Here is a 16,428-nt window from a genome sequence, read left to right on the forward strand (position 1 = left end):
TTTAGGGTGGTAACAGTCCTTTAGTAATGAACAAGCAAAGAGATTCTGCCAAAGAGAAATACAGACACTCTGATGTCGGGTCAGCAAGATGTAACCATATGGAAAAGAGCAGGTGAACTATGCTTTGTGGAATGAAGGACGGAACATCACTGTTCTTACCTCTGGAGACGGCTGTGAGGGCTGCCCATCTTTTTCAGGTGACAACAGCTGTTCAGAATGTCTGCCAGTACTCTTGCTTAAGGCACCTAGAAGAAATGCTCACTTACTGCATTATCTATTTTAGTTGACTCCATGGCTTATTTCAGCACACGTAAGCCCAACAAAGTCCTGCTAAAAGGCATAGGGAAGAACTAGATGTGTTGCGCATGCTGTTAACACACATCGCAACTCTTTCAGAAGTACTACAACATACATAGATTCTAATCTATTCAGATAAATAGTGAGTGTCCTGCCTATTTTTGCAGGCAGCCTCCAGAATCATTCAACCAATACACATCATTGTACACACCAATCACCAAAATCCCAGACCACACTGGCAATATCAAACGCTGCTTAATCTGCTCGTGGAAGTGGAAATTCAGGTTCCATCTCAGTACTCAGGGACCTCACAGTTTCTCTTTTACCTCACAGCATCTGTACCAATGGCAACCAGAAGGGCTGTGAACCTTTCACCAAAGGGCTGAGGGTGCAGGCAAGGCAGCAAACACAGAAAACAAAGGCCAAGGGAAAACAGGAAGGGATAAAACAGCTGGAATGGTGAGCCTGCCCTCTCTTGCCATTCAATGGACATTTTGTTAGTGGCTTACTTTTAAATGTGTTATACCCTAAAGAAACACACATTTTTCATAGGGAAGGTTAGATCTATTAAGCTGACAACCTCAAATATGTTGTCAATCAGAAGCTCCAGTGTTACACGTATCTACATCTAACTGATGATATCTAAATGATGCTAACTGCAGAAGTGCAAAACACTGAGAATTGAACATTACACGCATACATACCTTCTGCTACTTCTTCAGGACTTCCTGCTGTTGGCTTCTGAGATGTGGGTCTGTTTGCCAACAAAGCTGGAGGAATATAAACTGCATTATCATGTATCGGCCCAGAACATTCTGGGTGATGTGGTGGAGCCACTTCCCGAAGTTTCTTCACTGAAATGCAAACCTTCTTCTTCGTGCAAGCAGTAAGCTTGCTGTCAGCAGATGTGATCTGGCTGTCGGAGGATTTCTTTTTCATGTGGAAGCTGGTGGAGTGGATAGGAATGTCCCTGGCAGTGAGGCCAGCCAAAGAACCCTCACTCAAGTTGCTTGTCTCCTCCACTTCCATTAACAACCCACAGCACAGCTTTCAGTTTGTTTCTGTTAAAGAAAGCACAAGACACTAAACACTAAATGACAGAGTTAAAGACAAACCAAAGTGAGAAAAGTGGGAGGCAATGAGTGCCTACTCATTATGATAAAACACTCCAATGATAAGCCCCATCACCAAATTTAATACCAAAAATCAACAGAGTGTGTGTTTGAGTCCCAAGAAAGGTTCTAATCACAGATGACCTTAGAATAAAAACCTGCATTAGAGGAATCTCAGTTAAGCCTCTCTCAGAAGACTTTCTGCAGAGAAAAACCACAACAGAAAATGATCTAGTCAACTTGCCTGGGATCTCAAGGACCTTCCAAACCGCATTCCAAGACAACCCCTGCCCCCCATTCCACATTTTCCTATACCACAAGGGATGCACAGCTATCATAGACTGTGAACTGGGATAAGGAGTCCTATTCAACTCAGGCCAAATTCACAGGGCTTCAAAGGGACACTCACTCTCCACTGGCTCCACAGGGATGCTGGAGTTACTTAAATCTTGTTTTAAGGAAGGAGAAATGCACACCACTTTCTAGAGGCATCCCAAACTCATAAGCCATCTCCCTAAGATGCACACAAGTGGTCCCCACACAAGGACTCCCATTCTTTAGACAATCGAGTTCCATCCTGGCAATAATCTGTTTATGGGAAGGCCATGAAAATGCCTCAAACTCCGCTGCATCTAATACCCTCTGCCCCCAGTTAATAGCCCTCTTCACCATGGATGCAGGCAAAGCACCTTTGAACCCCCCCCCCCCCCCCCGTCCCCGAAGTGCTGGCCACTGACACCTCTTGTGACAAGTGAAGGAGAAGCCACAGTCAGCTCTCCAGTCGGTTCACCCACAATGTTATGCAAGGCCTCGGCCGTGGGCTGCCAGCCTGAGCACAGCGACGCAGGAGGAAGACCCCAAAGGCCTTTGTGGGACTTCCTTCCGAGAAACCCCTCTCGGCTTCAGCGGCACTTGGGATGCAAGCATTGTGCCTCGCTGCGGCGCACAATCGGATCTGAGATATACCAGAAACCGCAGCAATAGCAGATCATAATTATCATTATTATTGTAGCTCCCACGATTTCGGGTCAAAGCCTCCCTCCACATAGAACTAGGGGACGGGGTGGGGGGACAGAAGCCCGGCAAGTCTCTACCCCCGTGCAGCGCAGAGGCTCCCCCCCACACGCCGTGCCTTCCTCCCCTCAGGAGAGACCCACCTTCCCGCCCACCATTTCTCTCTCTGGGACAGACTACTTGCCCTGCGGCCACGCACGACCCCCGCCCACCGGAAACACCGGTTGCCATGGTAACAGCAACACCCACGCCAGAAATTCGCGCCGCTTCCAAACTGGCGAGTTTAGCCCAACCCCTTCCTCATCCTTTCCTAAAAAGGACTTGGGTGGAGCAATGCGCCTGCGCAGCTCAGAACCCATCCCGCTATCGAGGCTTCGGGGATGCCCTGCGCATGCGCCTGGATTGGGTCGTTCCCTCCGACACTCTCTCTCTTTCTTTCCTTTCTCTCGCTCTGGTTGAAGGACTGTCCGGGTGGAAACAAATCCGCTGTACAAGCGGCCTCGCTTTTTAATCCGTCCTGCTGTAGAGGGCCATCCGACCCACACGAGGCCTCAGAATTCATGGGTCTTGTCCAGAGGGGATAGGACCGAGACCGGTCTTGGGAGCGATGGTCATGATTGTTTGAGGCGAGGGGGACACTTTATAGTGGTGCACCCCACGCGGTGGAGGGCAGGTAAACCTATCCGCATTTCGCCATCGCTGTTTCGCCCGCAGCACGAGGTAGGTAAGACGGGGCCAAGGCGCTGCCTGCGGCGAGCGCGGGTTCGGCGAGGGACGGAGCGTGTGGGGGGCCAGGGAAGGAGCCCCGGCATCGTGGGCCCACGCTGTGAACGGAATGGGGTTGCCAGCTTTCAAAATCGGGAACTGTGCCGGTGTCTTTAACAGCAGAGGATCCTATTTGTTGCTGCAAATCGGCATGCTTTAGCGTTACTTTGCATTATATCTGTATTTTGCCTTTATGGGCTTTACTGTTTTAATCGGTTAAAAATATTGCGCGGTGGTAGGGGGCTAATATTGCGTGGTGGGGAACAGGGAGGAAAAGAGCTGGGGGACGCTTCGCTTGCGTAAAATTTTTCGCATATTGGGCTGCTGTTAAGGGCACTGGAGCAGGGCAAGTTGGAAAAAAAATGGAAACATGGCAACTCGGGGATGACGCGTGGAGGTAGGAAGAGATCGGCAGGCTGGGCGTTGGGTTCCTGACTGTCTTCCAACGTTACTCTCCCAAAGCAAGAAGGTTCAGAAGAATTCAGCCTGACCTTGGCAGTCCCCTGAGCTGCCATCCAATGTCCTTCGCTCTAGGAGACACCTGGAAGCTAGTGAATGAGGTTTAGGGCATAGACAAGTGAATGGAAACTGAAAGACTTGAGCTCACGTGCCTCCTGTGTAATGGATGTGCCTTGAGCAAGTTATGTACCTCTTCGTTTTAAGCCTTCGAATTCAAGCATGAAGATTATTGCTTCAAACGAGTATGTGGCCAGAGATGTGCATCTTCTGCTGCCTTGGATACTCAAATCTGTTGCATTTGCACCTTAGGTTTACATTTCCATGTGAAAATGCAATATGCAAAAGAGCGTAGAAGGCTTGTTGGGGGATGACCGCATAAAGTGTATAAGCACTTGTATGTTCCACATGACAAAGACACTGATGAGTAAGCAAACAGCTGCCCATCACTGCTCTGGTGTTGCAAAAAGTATATTTCTGAGTGTAGTCCTGTGTATTAACAGAGGATGGCTCATCCTGCTTGTCAGTTTTGGGTGGGAATGGGGAGATGTTTGTTTTAAGTAAATTCCCAAGAAGCCTTCAAAGCTAGCAACTTGGATATTGCCTGTGCCAAGCTCAAGAAGAAGAGAGAATAGTGTAGTGGATGCATTATACTCGGGACTTCAAGGGAAAGGCAGAGTTCAGGTTTACAGGATCTATCTGATTTTTCAAAAGAACCACGATAGCAACCAGTCAGAACCAAGTGCAACATAATGGCTCAGACACATTCGGGATTAAGGAACAGGGTGCCACCGAGCTGGGGAATGTGTCAGGGCCAGAACCAAGCTCACAAGCTCTTTAACACAAAATTACCCTTCTGCTTTTTCCCAAAATGTTCTTTCTCTGTAACCAAGTTTGTGTGTGACAGTGAATCTTTTTTAACCTGTTCTTTTTTACATTGGGAGACAAAAACCCTAAATAATATTGGAAGTCAACCAGAAATCTGCTGATAGACCCTGGTCCGTCTTCTGTTATACCTGTGCTATATTTCCTAGGCCTTGTTTTCTCTTCCCTAACCACCAGCAAAGCTATTTCTCAGGGGAAAGGTGTATTGTTGCCTAATCTTCATGGCAGGAGGAGGGAGGATGAGTACATGGTCGGCGTCAGCTGTGAAGACCTTGGCTGCTTGCTGGAACTTCAGAGAGGCCATTGGCACATCAGCATTGCCATTCCAGAAACAGTGACAGGAAGTTTAGGTAGCTCCAACTGTGCCAGATGCTTTGTCCAAGAGCTTCCAACCCCAAATTCAGTAGCTAGCACTGTCTGTCTTCTGCTGAGGAAGGACACAAGGACTGCCCAGGACTTTGGTCATTCGGCTGTTAGGGCAATGAGAGTTTGAACAAGTGATGGTTAGTGAATATTTGACATTATCAGGAAGTGCTCAACTTGTAACCATAGCTTGAATCCTATGGTGTCCTTCTACCAGCAGAATGAAATCCAAAGAAGGAATTTCCCCTCCTCCTAACCTCATATGCCTTCTCAGATCTGTGCATCCAGATTTTGCAGTGTAGAGGGAGCTGCAGGGGATGAGGAAGTCCTGTTTTACAAATGGAAATCCATCTGTGCCATGTTGAATTTGAGTTGAAGTGCAGAACACTCACTTTGTGTTGAAGGGTGCAATCCTATGTGAATTGAGACAGGAAAAACCTCAAAACTTCCAGCGTGCCCCAGCCGGCCAGAGCACATGCAGAGTGGATCCCATACTCCCCTTTGTTTGCACCTTACAGGGAAGATCACAAAGGGTCGGCGGGCCCATATTCAGGGAAATGAGGGGCACAAATTCATGCCTATTTGGACCAAAAAATGTTTTACAACTCCCAACCCGCCCATGCCAGTAAAGCTGGCTTGTGTGTATGGGAGGTTGGTTTTTTCCCCCAAGGACATACCCTTAGAGTCAATGGTGTCTTTTTTGATGCTTCTTAAAGAGGTCACAATAAGTAATCAGACTCTACAGGATTACTAGCATGTCAGATCCCTTTAAATGGTGATGTACATCATCAGCCTCTGTTGGTTCAAAAATGATGTATGAAATGTAAATGGAAGGACATGCTGAGGATGCGTCCCTGGGCAGCCAGGATCAAAATAAAGTTACTTACCTTTCCCTTATGTCCTTTCTTGCTTCTCCTCACTCAGTTGATACAAATTTAAAATAAATGTTTGAAATGTAGAGTGTTGCTTTTCAATTATCAATGTTGGAATCAGTGTTGATCTATATATCATGTATTTAGTTTAGGTGGTGTCTGGCTGAGCAAGTGCTAAGTCATGGCGGGGCAAATATCGGAATCAGATCAGATCAAGCAGGTAAATGGTGCATCTTTAAAGGGTTTTTGCATTATCTAAGTTTGGCAACTTGAATGACATTCTTAATAGCCGTACTTAGCCATGGATTTATCAGTTTGCAGAGTGCATAATTATTATATGCTCCCTGTACCCTTCACTTTGGTGGGTGTATCCCTGTTACCCCATACGTATTATCCTGTGAAGGAAGGATTCAGCCAGTTCTGAAGACCTGTTTGGTTTATTCGCAGTTCAAGGAATTTCTTGGGACGTACAACAAACTGACAGAAACCTGCTTCCTGGATTGTGTGAAAGATTTCACTAGCCGAGAAGTTAAGCAAGAAGAGGTACACAGTTCTATCTGCTTTGGATTTTTACCCAGTGGAACTTCTGTGTAAATCTGAAAGTTCCAGTTCAATCAAGACAGGTTAGCTAAACCAATACAAAAATATCCAACTTCTCTGTCCATGTGGCTCCCTGATCATATCTTAATTTGAACAGACATAAAGAGAACCCTTCAGGATTAGGCCAAAGGATTATCTAATCTAGCAATCATGCGAAAACCCATTTTGTGCCACATTTTCACACAGCGGCCGACCACTGCACATAGGTTCTCAAATTAAGTATTGAGAGGCATATGGCGATAATGACTTGTAGCCGTTGATAGCCTTCTCCTTCACAAATGTGTTCAATCCCCTTTTTAAAAAGTCCAAATTGATAGATGTTACTGCATGTTATCATAGGGAATGTCATGGTTTAACTGTGTATTGTGTGAAGAAGTGCTTTTTTTATCTGCTCCTGAATCCCCCACTATTCAGCTTCAAGAGATACCCCCCTCTCCCAGTTCCAGTTCCAATAATAGGAGATGCCACAGGGGTCTAGTATCCACTTTCTCCATGGCACACATAATTTTAAATATCAAGTCCTCCTGTTACTCATGTTTTTCTAAGTTAAAATCCCCGAACATTGTAATCTGTCCTGAAGGGGAGCTGCTCTGGCCCTTTGATCACGGTGATTATGCTTTTCCAGCACTACAGTATCCTTTTTTAGGTGCAGTATCCAGAGTCATACATAGTATTCCAATTGTGGTCACACCGCAGTGTTCTGTAAGGCCATTATGATATTAGCAGTCCTTTTTGATTCCTTTCCTGGTGAATCCCATCACGGAATTGGCTTTTTTCACACCAGCTAAGTACAGTGGTATCTCGGCTCACGAATGCCTCAGTTCATGACCAAATCAGATAGCGAACAGAAATTTCTGAAAAATTTTGCCTGGAGTCGTGAACTCCGCATTAGGTGATGATTACGATCGCACCTGCCCCCCCCCCCGAGCACGACCACAATGCGTCCGCCTCCCCACCGGATCGTGCCCACGATCACGCCTGACCACCCCCCAGCATGGCTGCTTCAGATTTTTGTGATTAAAGAAAAATAGTTACAGAACGGATTAAACTTATTTACATTGAACCTTATGGGGAAATTTGACTTGGCTCACAATCAGTTTGGATCACGATCAGAGTCCTGGAACAGATTAAGTTTGTGAGCCAAGGTACCACTGTACATGGAGCAGGAAGGCAGTTGTCTTATCACCTTGTATGTCCCTAGTACCTGATATCTGGCATTGTGCTGCCTCTGACCATGAAGGTCCATCTAGCTATGAATGGGTGAAATCCGACATTGCACAGGTGGAAGACAAGCTCGCACAGTGGATCTTTCATTTCTCTCCTTCTGCCCCTCCCCTGCCACACAGTGGAACTTCTGTGTAAATCTGAAAGTTCCAGTTCCACATGTACCCCCACAAAGGGCTCCCCAGTTAGAGAGGACTTGCCTGAGGTGCTGGCCTAGAACTGCGTGTGGGGGGAATTGCCTGAACAGGGTCCTCCTGCCTGGACTGACTTCTGATCATGTGGGACTGGTTTTGTGGTGGGTAGATCTCTCCTGCCAAACTCTGCATCCTGCAGGAGCCAACGCACCACCGAGACCCCCAGCACAGCAGGTGCTTTGCTTGCAGTTGTTCCCTTGAGGTGCCCCTGGAAGTTAGAAAATCATGGGCCAAGTGACCCTCTATCCCAGCAGAGGGCCCTGTAAACACATTGCTTAATTGCTTTGAAATTGCCCTGGAATACCTTAACCAAGATAGCATTGCCGCCCTCCAAAGGAGGTTGGCCAACAGGTCCCATAGTCCTAGCCAGTGGTAAGAGGAGCTAGGAATGGTAGGCCAAAACGGTATTATGGAAAGCCACTGGAAAATACTGGGTCGTTAAAAGCATTAAATTTCTAAAAATGTGGGTGACTGCCAGGGTGACTCAACTCTTCCTTCTTGATACAGATGAGTTGTGCAGAGCACTGTTTGCAGAAGTATTTAAAAATGACCCAGAGGATATCTATGAGATTCCAGGAGTACCACATCCAGCAGAACGAAGCACTGGCTGCCAAAGCGGGACTTCTCAGCCAGCCTCGCTAGAAGGCAGATGGGTACACAAAGGATTGCCAGCGCTGACTGCCCTGCATGTGAGGGTGCCTCATTTTCCACTGCTGCTGCAGGAACACCTTCTAGCACAGAACAGCTCTGGGAACAATTGGGCTGCGGGAACTATCGGGGGCTGGCAGTGGCCATGGAGCTGGAGTTGGCAGTGGCCAGGCAACTGATGGAGTCCATTCTGAGATCCTGTTTTCCCGTGCAGTGGCGTAATCTTGATGCTGCCTTTTCTGCAGGCCTCTGGACTGGCCCTGCCAGTCACTAGGTTAAACATGGGAAGGGAGCAAACACTTTAAAGAAATTGTTTCCCGTACAATGACTGTTCATTTTAAAACAAGCGAGTTATCCAGAAATTATATCTTAAAGTGTCTAAAGCAAGGTTTATTTTTTATTTAATCAAACTAAAATAAATGGAAATTACTGTTTGTACAGAGAGTCTTTTGAAGTGGGTTTTATAAGGTCCTGCCTTAAGAGTTGCCTTTGGGGTGATGCTGCATTCTCATTCATCTCTAGCATCCTGCTCGTTCAGGGCTGTCTCAAGCCGCTAGCAGAAAGGGAAAACAGTCAGCTGCAAGAGTGCTAATGCAGGAAAACACTTGAGCTTTGGATGTTTAGAACTAGGCTGCTTCCACAGCTTGCCTTCCAACTCACAGGGAAAAATAACTCCTACAGTGAACAAATGGAAGCAGGCTGTTGGAACATAACAGGCCGGACTAAACATGTGGGGGACTCTTAATTCTTCCTCGATACAGACAAGTTGGGCAGAACAGAGTTTGCAGAGAATTTAAAATGACCCAGCGGACATGAGTGCCACGTTCTGTGGCATGAAGACTGGTCCAGAGTCACACAGGGAGCTGTAGGACTGTGTTCTACGTGAAATGCAGCACTGTCACTTAGAATCTCTTGGCAAGAGTTGGATCTAGCCAGCACAAGAGTTCTTCGGTGCACCGTATTCATGTAGTGTTACTCAGCACTTTTGCTGCAGTGCAGAGGCCTGGTCTGATGTAGCTAAATACCTGTTGCATCCTGTCTCTGGAGCCAGGGGCTCCGACCTCTACCAGTGCAGAAAAGGGGGCCTTGTGGATTAAGGAGGCTCCGTGTGTGAACACCGTGTAGTCATACAGCAAGCCTAACGCGTTGCAGGGCTGTGTTCCCGGGGCTTGAAAAAGGTACCTACTTGCATCGCATACGGAATGCTGCGCACAAGCATCTCAAACACCTGGGGAGGCAGCGTCTGCTCGAAGACTTGCATGAGCTGGTTTGGATGTGTGCACACGGCCACAGCATTGGCAAGGTGTCCGATGCTCTTCTTGTGCTCTCCTGGAACGAATTCACACTCCTAAATCTCAGTCAACATGATTTTTAAAACTACTGTCGGCACTTGCGTGCCCGGTGCCATCGACCTCCGTATGCACCTGCCCTGCCCCCTCCTGCCTTTGTCCAGCTCGCTGCTGTGAAGGAAAACAGTATTTCTGCTTCCTCCGATTATTGACAGACAGGGTGGTGAAGGGACTTCAGGAAAACAAAGACAGACGTTATCTGCTCTTTGCTGCTTCCGGGCAGATGCTACAGGGAAGGCTCTGAATGCCTGTCTAGTATTAATATTATATGCATGTCCAATACAATAGAACCACTGCCACTGAAAAATCCAGCTCAAGCAGAGCATCTAAAATACTCATTCTTCTGTAAAAACAGGATTTGGTACATTCTAAAACGTTTACGCTTATGACCTCTCACTGCTACTTAGAAAAATCCAGGAATATATGTGGATACTGCTGTCCTTGTATAGGTGTGAGTTCCAGGGAGGAGGGGAGGTAAGACGGGGAAACACTGCAGCCAAAGTGACATTTGAATCGAGTCCTTTTTGGTTTCCAGCTTACATTACCTTGATTCAAGCAAAACCCCAGTTGGCTGGATTAATTTAAAAGCACAAATGTTTGCCAATTCTTTTATAGAATGATGTATAATACGGCATGGGATGTATAACGCATGGGATTTATAATAGGATATGGAGGAAAGTGTGCGCCCCCTTCCCCCGGTTCTACTCTTGTACTTCCTGAGGGAATACAGTGCTCAGGTGTTTCTCCTGTTCTAAGTTTGGCCCTTGACACATCAGTCTAAGACTGACTTCACCATTTGGCAAGGTCTGCAAGCTCCCCGACCCGTCACACGTGTTCCCCTAACTCACCCTTCCCTGCCTGATGCTTCCTGATTTTTCTGACTGCAACCCTCATGCTACTCTGGCTGGCAATAATGGGAGCTGCAGTCCAGCCTATCTGGAGGGCACCGTGTCAAGAAAAGCTCCTTTAACTGGTGATGCTTTGACTGATTTTGACACACAAAAGCACTTGTCCTGTTGCAGAGCTGTAGCCTTTCCCTTTCACCTGTTCATTTGCCCTTGACTTCCTTTTTGCTCTTTTCTGTTCCAGTCATTATGAAAACATCTGAATGATTTTGGATCCTCAAGTTGAATGATGACCATTAAAACAAATGCAGTGTTGCTTTTTTCCAAACCCCTCTTGTATGTTCGCAGATGTACTGCCTCTGATTCTGAATCTGGATCAAAGCTGTATCCAGTCTGCAACTCAGAGCTGCTTTTAAAGGGAGAACTTACCTCTGGGTTGAAACCTGGCAGAACTTCAGTTACACACTTTTACATCTCCTTTTTTCCATTGTCATGGAAGGAAAAGTTTATAAACAAGTGAAATGGTTACAGCTCTCTTCAATATTCAATTTTTCATTCAGCACTCTATATAACATATTCCCACAGGATGCCCCTCACGAAGAGTATGAGACAGGTATATGCCTGTGGTATGTCCAAATTATCTGGCTCATCTGCATTATTAAGATATGCATTACATAATACTAGTAACGGACTGTTTCCAAGCATTTTTGGACAAATATTCCAACTAAAAGCAATTCCTCCTGTCCTTACCTCGTGCCAACCAGAGTTCCCCCAGCTGTATCTCTTGCAGAAAGAACTCTTGTACCTTAGCCGTATCTTTCAGTTCACGTAACTGAGGGTATCATAAACATATTTTCATCTTAGAAAAATGGAGTATCAGTTAATCTGCTTAAGGGTTAATGAGAGTGAGGCTGTGATAGAAGTAAAAAATATGTCATTTTCTAAGATTACTTTTCCTGCAGAGTTTCCATGCCTGCATTTTGTAAATAAACCCATTAACTTTTGCACTCAATAGCTACTGACATGTAAAAGGGCATATGTAGTTCCAGAATTATTTTCATACTATTAGAACTAGATTTCAGTATTCCAAAAATAATTGTCAACCTGATATGCAGTCTTGTGAAATTGGTGGCTGGCTGTACAGATATTGCACAGTATAAGTGCCACAAGAAATGCATGCATTACATATACAGCCTTCAGAGATGAATACAATACCCATCCCTGCCTTATCAGAAAGGATTAGAGATGGAGGCAGAACTGACAATCTGTTCAGTATTAAAAGCTACATAGAACATTCACATAGGAAGATCGTGGATAAAATTTGCACAGCTGTGAGTGCTTTTAACTGCAAGGAAAATGACAGTAAATGTGTTTCTATAACATCTTTGCTCTGATGTCTATACCCTCTAACTTAACCAATGTTGAAAAATAATCATAGGCATAGAAAACATGAAAATTAATGCATATTTTTGGCTTCTTTCTGTTTGTCAGTAGCCAAAATGCAGTTTAAATCAATTGCCAAGTTAGGCCTCCTGAACCATGAAGGCTAGTTTTCTCTTTAAGCGAAAACTAAGATTCTCAAGGGTCTATGAAGATTCTCTGACATAAACAGAGGGACTATGTGATGCACTGAAGCTGTCCCCTTAATTATGTTAATTTGTTGTTGATAAAACAAAAGTAACTACAATGAACAGGCCTGGAAGAAAAATGCTTTAAAGATACAGCTCTGTGCATGTTTAGATAAAAAACTGGGGGATGTAGTTGACCTTTTTTGCTGTCTAAACATGCACAGGATTGCCATCCAAAAGGCGGTTTTCACTGGCAACTATGGCATGTGCTGATTTTTAGCCCTCAGATCTGCATAGCAACTTCCATGAAGGCTGGGATACACAGAGTACATCAGAGAAGTGGCTTTTTTGTATACCCTGCCCCACAAAGATGAATTAGGTTGTACTTTAAGGCTAATACACCATCTGAAAAAACTGCACTATTTCCAAATGTTATCTTTCACCTCTGCTTCACGTTCTTTTGCCTTTTCACGTTCTTTTCTTCTTTCTGTAATGGTAATATGGAATGTTTAGTATCTGTATTAAATAGCCCAGAACTCTGAATGTAAAGGCTAAAGGCTAACGGGATCTTCCAACATTTGTCCTTCTTCTCAAATTAAGCTTTCTGGTCCCAGTTGTTCTTGCACAGGAAAAAAAATATGAAACTCTTTATGGAAAGCAATTAGAGCTCAAGGTAGCTTTTTTAAATTAAAAGCAGAACTGTTGGGAGATTTGATTAAGGCTCTCCCTCATCCTGAGTAGTATGAACTTCATATATACTTAACTTCCAATGAGAAAATGGTATGTCACTAGGGGGAAAGAAGCCTATACATTTTGAGTGGTTTCTGGTTCTCATGTTGAAAATTTTGCTGTCAGGGAAAGTAGCAGTAGGATGAGGGAGGGGATGAGACAGAAATTATAAGGTTTGAGCCTATTTGAGAGTTTGCTTGCTTCCTCTCAAACAGCCACTGTGTGCTCCAACAGTGACTTCAGCAGGAAAAGATGCAGAAGATGCAACAGCACTAAAGTAAAGAGGGATTGTTTAATCTCCCTCACTTTGTCAGTGCAGGCAGTAAAAGGAAGGACTTCACATCTAAAGTCATTCTTGGAGTAAGGTACTATTTGAAAGGATAAAGTGTGGGTGCATTTTACAGCGTATGCCAACTGTGTCTAATTTCTGGTACCTGCTCCTGGTAATCACTGTGTGCAAATTCACTTCTGGGAAGGTTTGTGTAACACCTTTTAAAAAGAAGGATGACAGTTTAGCCTTCTCTTCCCCTGGATCTCCGAAAGTTAAACCTTGTGAGGCTGCAATTCTATCGCACCTTCTCTGGAATAAGCTGCATTAAGCAAACTGGAACATAATTTGGAATAAATAGGCATAAGATTACTTTGCAAGTAATGTATGTAATTGGGGGGGTCCTTATGTATGAATGTTAAGTTACTATTATGTACACTGTCTGTCATCTCATATGTCACAGCTTGGTGAGGATCATTTTAAACTGTTGAAAATGTAAGATATTCTCTGCCTGGTTGCCCCCTCAATCTTTAACCATCAAAAGAAACATTCTCTTTGCTTTTAAATGCTGGAAGGCAGACTGAACACATTACTACAGTAAAACACCTGATATGAATGCAAAGGAAAGGTTAGGAAGGTTCCTGTCTGAAACCCTGGAGTCTGAGATGCTGGCAGTTGGTGTGAGAAGAATGTAGATGGACTAAGTAAATGGAATAATAATTCTACTAAGTATAATGCAGTCAGAGTTCCAAATTCCAGCCTGGAGAAGCTTGTTCTGGTGGCTTGCAGGGTGAAAAGCAAACATTAAAAATAAAGTAAGGGTGCAATTGGATGGAGGTTTAGGCAGATTCCCTGTAAAAGGTTCAATTAAATAAATGGGGCCAATGATGCGCAAGCCACAGGCTGGCAACAGCCGCAAATGTGTGAATGGGTTTGGACAAACACGATAAGCCATGCTCAGCCCTTGACATTGTGTATTGTCCGAACCCAGCCAAGACAGCAACCCATGGTCAACAAGCACCAGTTCACAACCTGACAACAAACCATGCATTCTCTTTGTTGGCTATTCATGGTTACAAGCCATGACTTGATAGCACAGGCAACCTGACGACACAGGGGCAACTCCGAGCCAGTGTGGCTTGGCGGGCCGTGAGGCCTGCGACGCAGGAGCCCGGGGCTCCGGCCAGCGCTCGGCCACGCAGCCTTGGCCCAGCCGCAGGCCCTCAGCCTAGCTCGCCACCCGCAGTCGCTGCAGGGCCTCCTCCCGGCCTGAGCGGCCTCGGGCATGACCCGTGGGAGCGGCGGGCTCTCCACGACACCCGCTGCGGGTCCCGCCTGGCGGGCTGCATCGTAGGCGGCGCGTCCGCTTTAACGTCTGCGCCCTGCCCAAGGTCTGCGTCGCCTATAGAACCACTGCTATCGGCAGCCCTGGCGTTGCTACTAGTAGCAGCAGCACTGCGAGCCTCCCCTAGAGAGCGGGAGAGGGCGAGTCCGGCTCCGCCTTCCCGTCGCGGCCTCTGTCCTGGCCTACCTCACAGGGCTGTTGTGAGGATAAGGCGCGCCCGCGGGGCGAACCGCGCGTCACGCCCCCCCCCCCCCGGCTCCTCGGCCGCCTCCGGGCCGAGGGGGGCGAGCCATCGCCGTCCCCGCCGCCGCCGCCGCCACTCACTTTCCCTCAGCCTCCGCGGGAAGTCGGGCGCGCTCCGCCGCTTGGCGTCGAAGTAGAGGCAGAAGCCGAGCACGGCCAGGCCGCACGCGGCCGCCAGCAGCCAGGGCAGCGCCCGCCGCGCCCCGCGCTCCATGGCCGCCCGCGCCCGCCCGCGCCGCCCTCCCCGGCCCGGCCGCCGCCTCAGGCGAGCGCAGGGGGCCTCGGCGCTTCGTCTGCCGAGGAAGCTCGCCGCGCTCGGCGCCAGCAGATCCGGGAAGGCCGCGGCGCCGGGGCCCCGCCGGACTTGCTTGCGGGGGCGCCCGACTCCGTGAGTTGCGCTGCTGGGAGCAGACCCATCGCAGCGGGCGAGTCCCGAGGGAGCGGGACCCGGGGTTTGCCCTGCTTGGGGAGCACGTGTGAAAAGGGGGGAAGCCCCAGTGAGGCCCGAGTAGCTGAAGCCTCGTTTATTTCAGTGGGTCTACTCGGTGCTCAGCTTACTCGGGCGGCTGCCCCAGGAGGCTGCAGGAGGAGGAGGACTCGGGCCTTTCCATTTTGTGGAGCTGCGGGAAGAGCGCTTACCTTGCTCCCTGCACGGTGCTTGGGAGACGGTGGATGCTGCTTACCTGACAACGTTTAGGGGCAGCAGCAAGATGGGACCTTTCCTGTTTCAGCAGCAGGGAACTGCTGAAGCGCCCTTTCTTCTGCTACTGTTACGAATTTTATTTCTGTAGTGCCCAGTAGCCAAAACTCTGGGTGGTTTCCAGCAATTCATGCAATACCATCAAAGACTGTTTGCATTTGATACAGGCTTTCGTGGTATTGTATGAATTGCTGGAAACCACCCAGAGTTTGTAAGGCAAACAATATAAACACAACCAAATTCAAGAAAGAAATGTAAAAACTAAGTTTAAGAATTGAATTTAAATAACCTGAATAAGGTTAACACAGCCAGGTTTCTTAAAACAGTGGACTTAACCTCCCAGGCACACACCACCCTTTGGTTGCCTTGGCATAGAGAACAGCCTTAAGCTGTGGAAAAAAATGGTGACATTGGTCCCTGGGGGCTTTTGTGGAGAGTTTGTTCCATAATTACAGGCTGTAATTGTGAAGACCCTCTTCCTGGTTGCCCCAAAACAAGCCTTCCTGGAGGCAGCAATTCAAGGAAGGTAGCAGATGTTGAGCAGTGTCCAGGCAAACTGCAGTTGGGAGAGGTGTTTTCCCAAGTATTGCTGCCACAGGGCACCTAGATTTGGGCCTAGAAGCATAGAAGCAGCCAATGCAAGTGAGGCAGAAATGGTGGATTCATGTGCATATCTTCAGATTCTGGTTCTTAGTCTGCCCGCTGTGTTTTGCACAAGCTACAGTTTCTGAACAGTCTTCAAGGGCAGTGCCACTTAGCATGTATTGCAGTAGTCTGGGTCAGCGATTACCAAGCTTGCCCTGTCTAGATAGGGTGGTAGCTGGGACATCCTGAAGCTGGTAGAGGTATCCCATGCTGCTGAAGCCATCAGAATTGGCTCAAGGAGGACCTCCAAGCTATGAACCTGCTCCTTCAAGGAGAGTGTGACCCCACTGAGAATGGGGCTGAACA

The 16,428-nt window shown here is 47.1% G+C and overlaps 3 protein-coding genes across 7 annotated transcripts in view; 1 reads left to right on the forward strand and 2 right to left on the reverse strand.

Moving 5' to 3' along the window:
• The window catches only part of KIAA0586 (KIAA0586 ortholog), a 92,999-nt gene extending 90,360 nt beyond the window's left edge, over nt 1–2,639 (reverse strand). For all 3 annotated transcript variants that reach the window (XM_044436313.1, XM_044436314.1, XM_044436311.1), the window contains exons 1-3: nt 2,567–2,639; nt 1,002–1,358; nt 160–245 (exon numbers count right to left, since the gene is read on the reverse strand). In XM_044436313.1, coding sequence (XP_044292248.1) covers nt 160–245; nt 1,002–1,326 — 411 coding nt within the window. In that variant the 5' untranslated portion in view covers nt 1,327–1,358; nt 2,567–2,639. The remainder of the gene's footprint in view (nt 1–159; nt 246–1,001; nt 1,359–2,566) is intronic.
• Nucleotides 2,640–2,873: 234 nt separating this feature from the next.
• Nucleotides 2,874–8,868, forward strand: TIMM9 (translocase of inner mitochondrial membrane 9). 3 transcript variants are annotated; one of them, XM_044436982.1, is made up of 4 exons: nt 2,874–3,143; nt 5,912–5,984; nt 6,212–6,307; nt 8,290–8,868. In XM_044436982.1, the coding sequence occupies exons 2-4, from the start codon at nt 5,946–5,948 to the stop codon at nt 8,422–8,424; spliced, it is 270 nt and encodes an 89-aa protein (XP_044292917.1). In that variant the 5' UTR covers nt 2,874–3,143; nt 5,912–5,945; the 3' UTR covers nt 8,425–8,868. The 3 variants fall into 3 exon arrangements, with proteins under 3 accessions (XP_044292917.1, XP_044292918.1, XP_044292919.1); XM_044436983.1 differs by lacking the exon at nt 2,874–3,143 and adding an exon at nt 3,174–4,879; XM_044436984.1 differs by lacking the exon at nt 2,874–3,143 and adding an exon at nt 3,174–3,585.
• On the reverse strand, nt 8,821–14,991 carry TOMM20L (translocase of outer mitochondrial membrane 20 like). The gene is made up of 5 exons (XM_044436257.1): nt 14,859–14,991; nt 12,636–12,679; nt 11,375–11,456; nt 9,617–9,759; nt 8,821–8,983 (listed from the first exon to the last, which is right to left on the reverse strand). Exons 1-5 carry the CDS (start codon nt 14,989–14,991, stop codon nt 8,939–8,941), a joined length of 447 nt encoding a protein of 148 aa, XP_044292192.1. The 3' UTR covers nt 8,821–8,938.
• Between the last annotated feature and the right edge of the window lie 1,437 nt (nt 14,992–16,428).

The sequence above is a fragment of the Varanus komodoensis genome, unplaced genomic scaffold (genome assembly GCF_004798865.1).
Source record: "Varanus komodoensis strain SLA01 unplaced genomic scaffold, ASM479886v1 scaffold3, whole genome shotgun sequence".
NCBI lineage: Eukaryota > Metazoa > Chordata > Lepidosauria > Squamata > Varanidae > Varanus > Varanus komodoensis.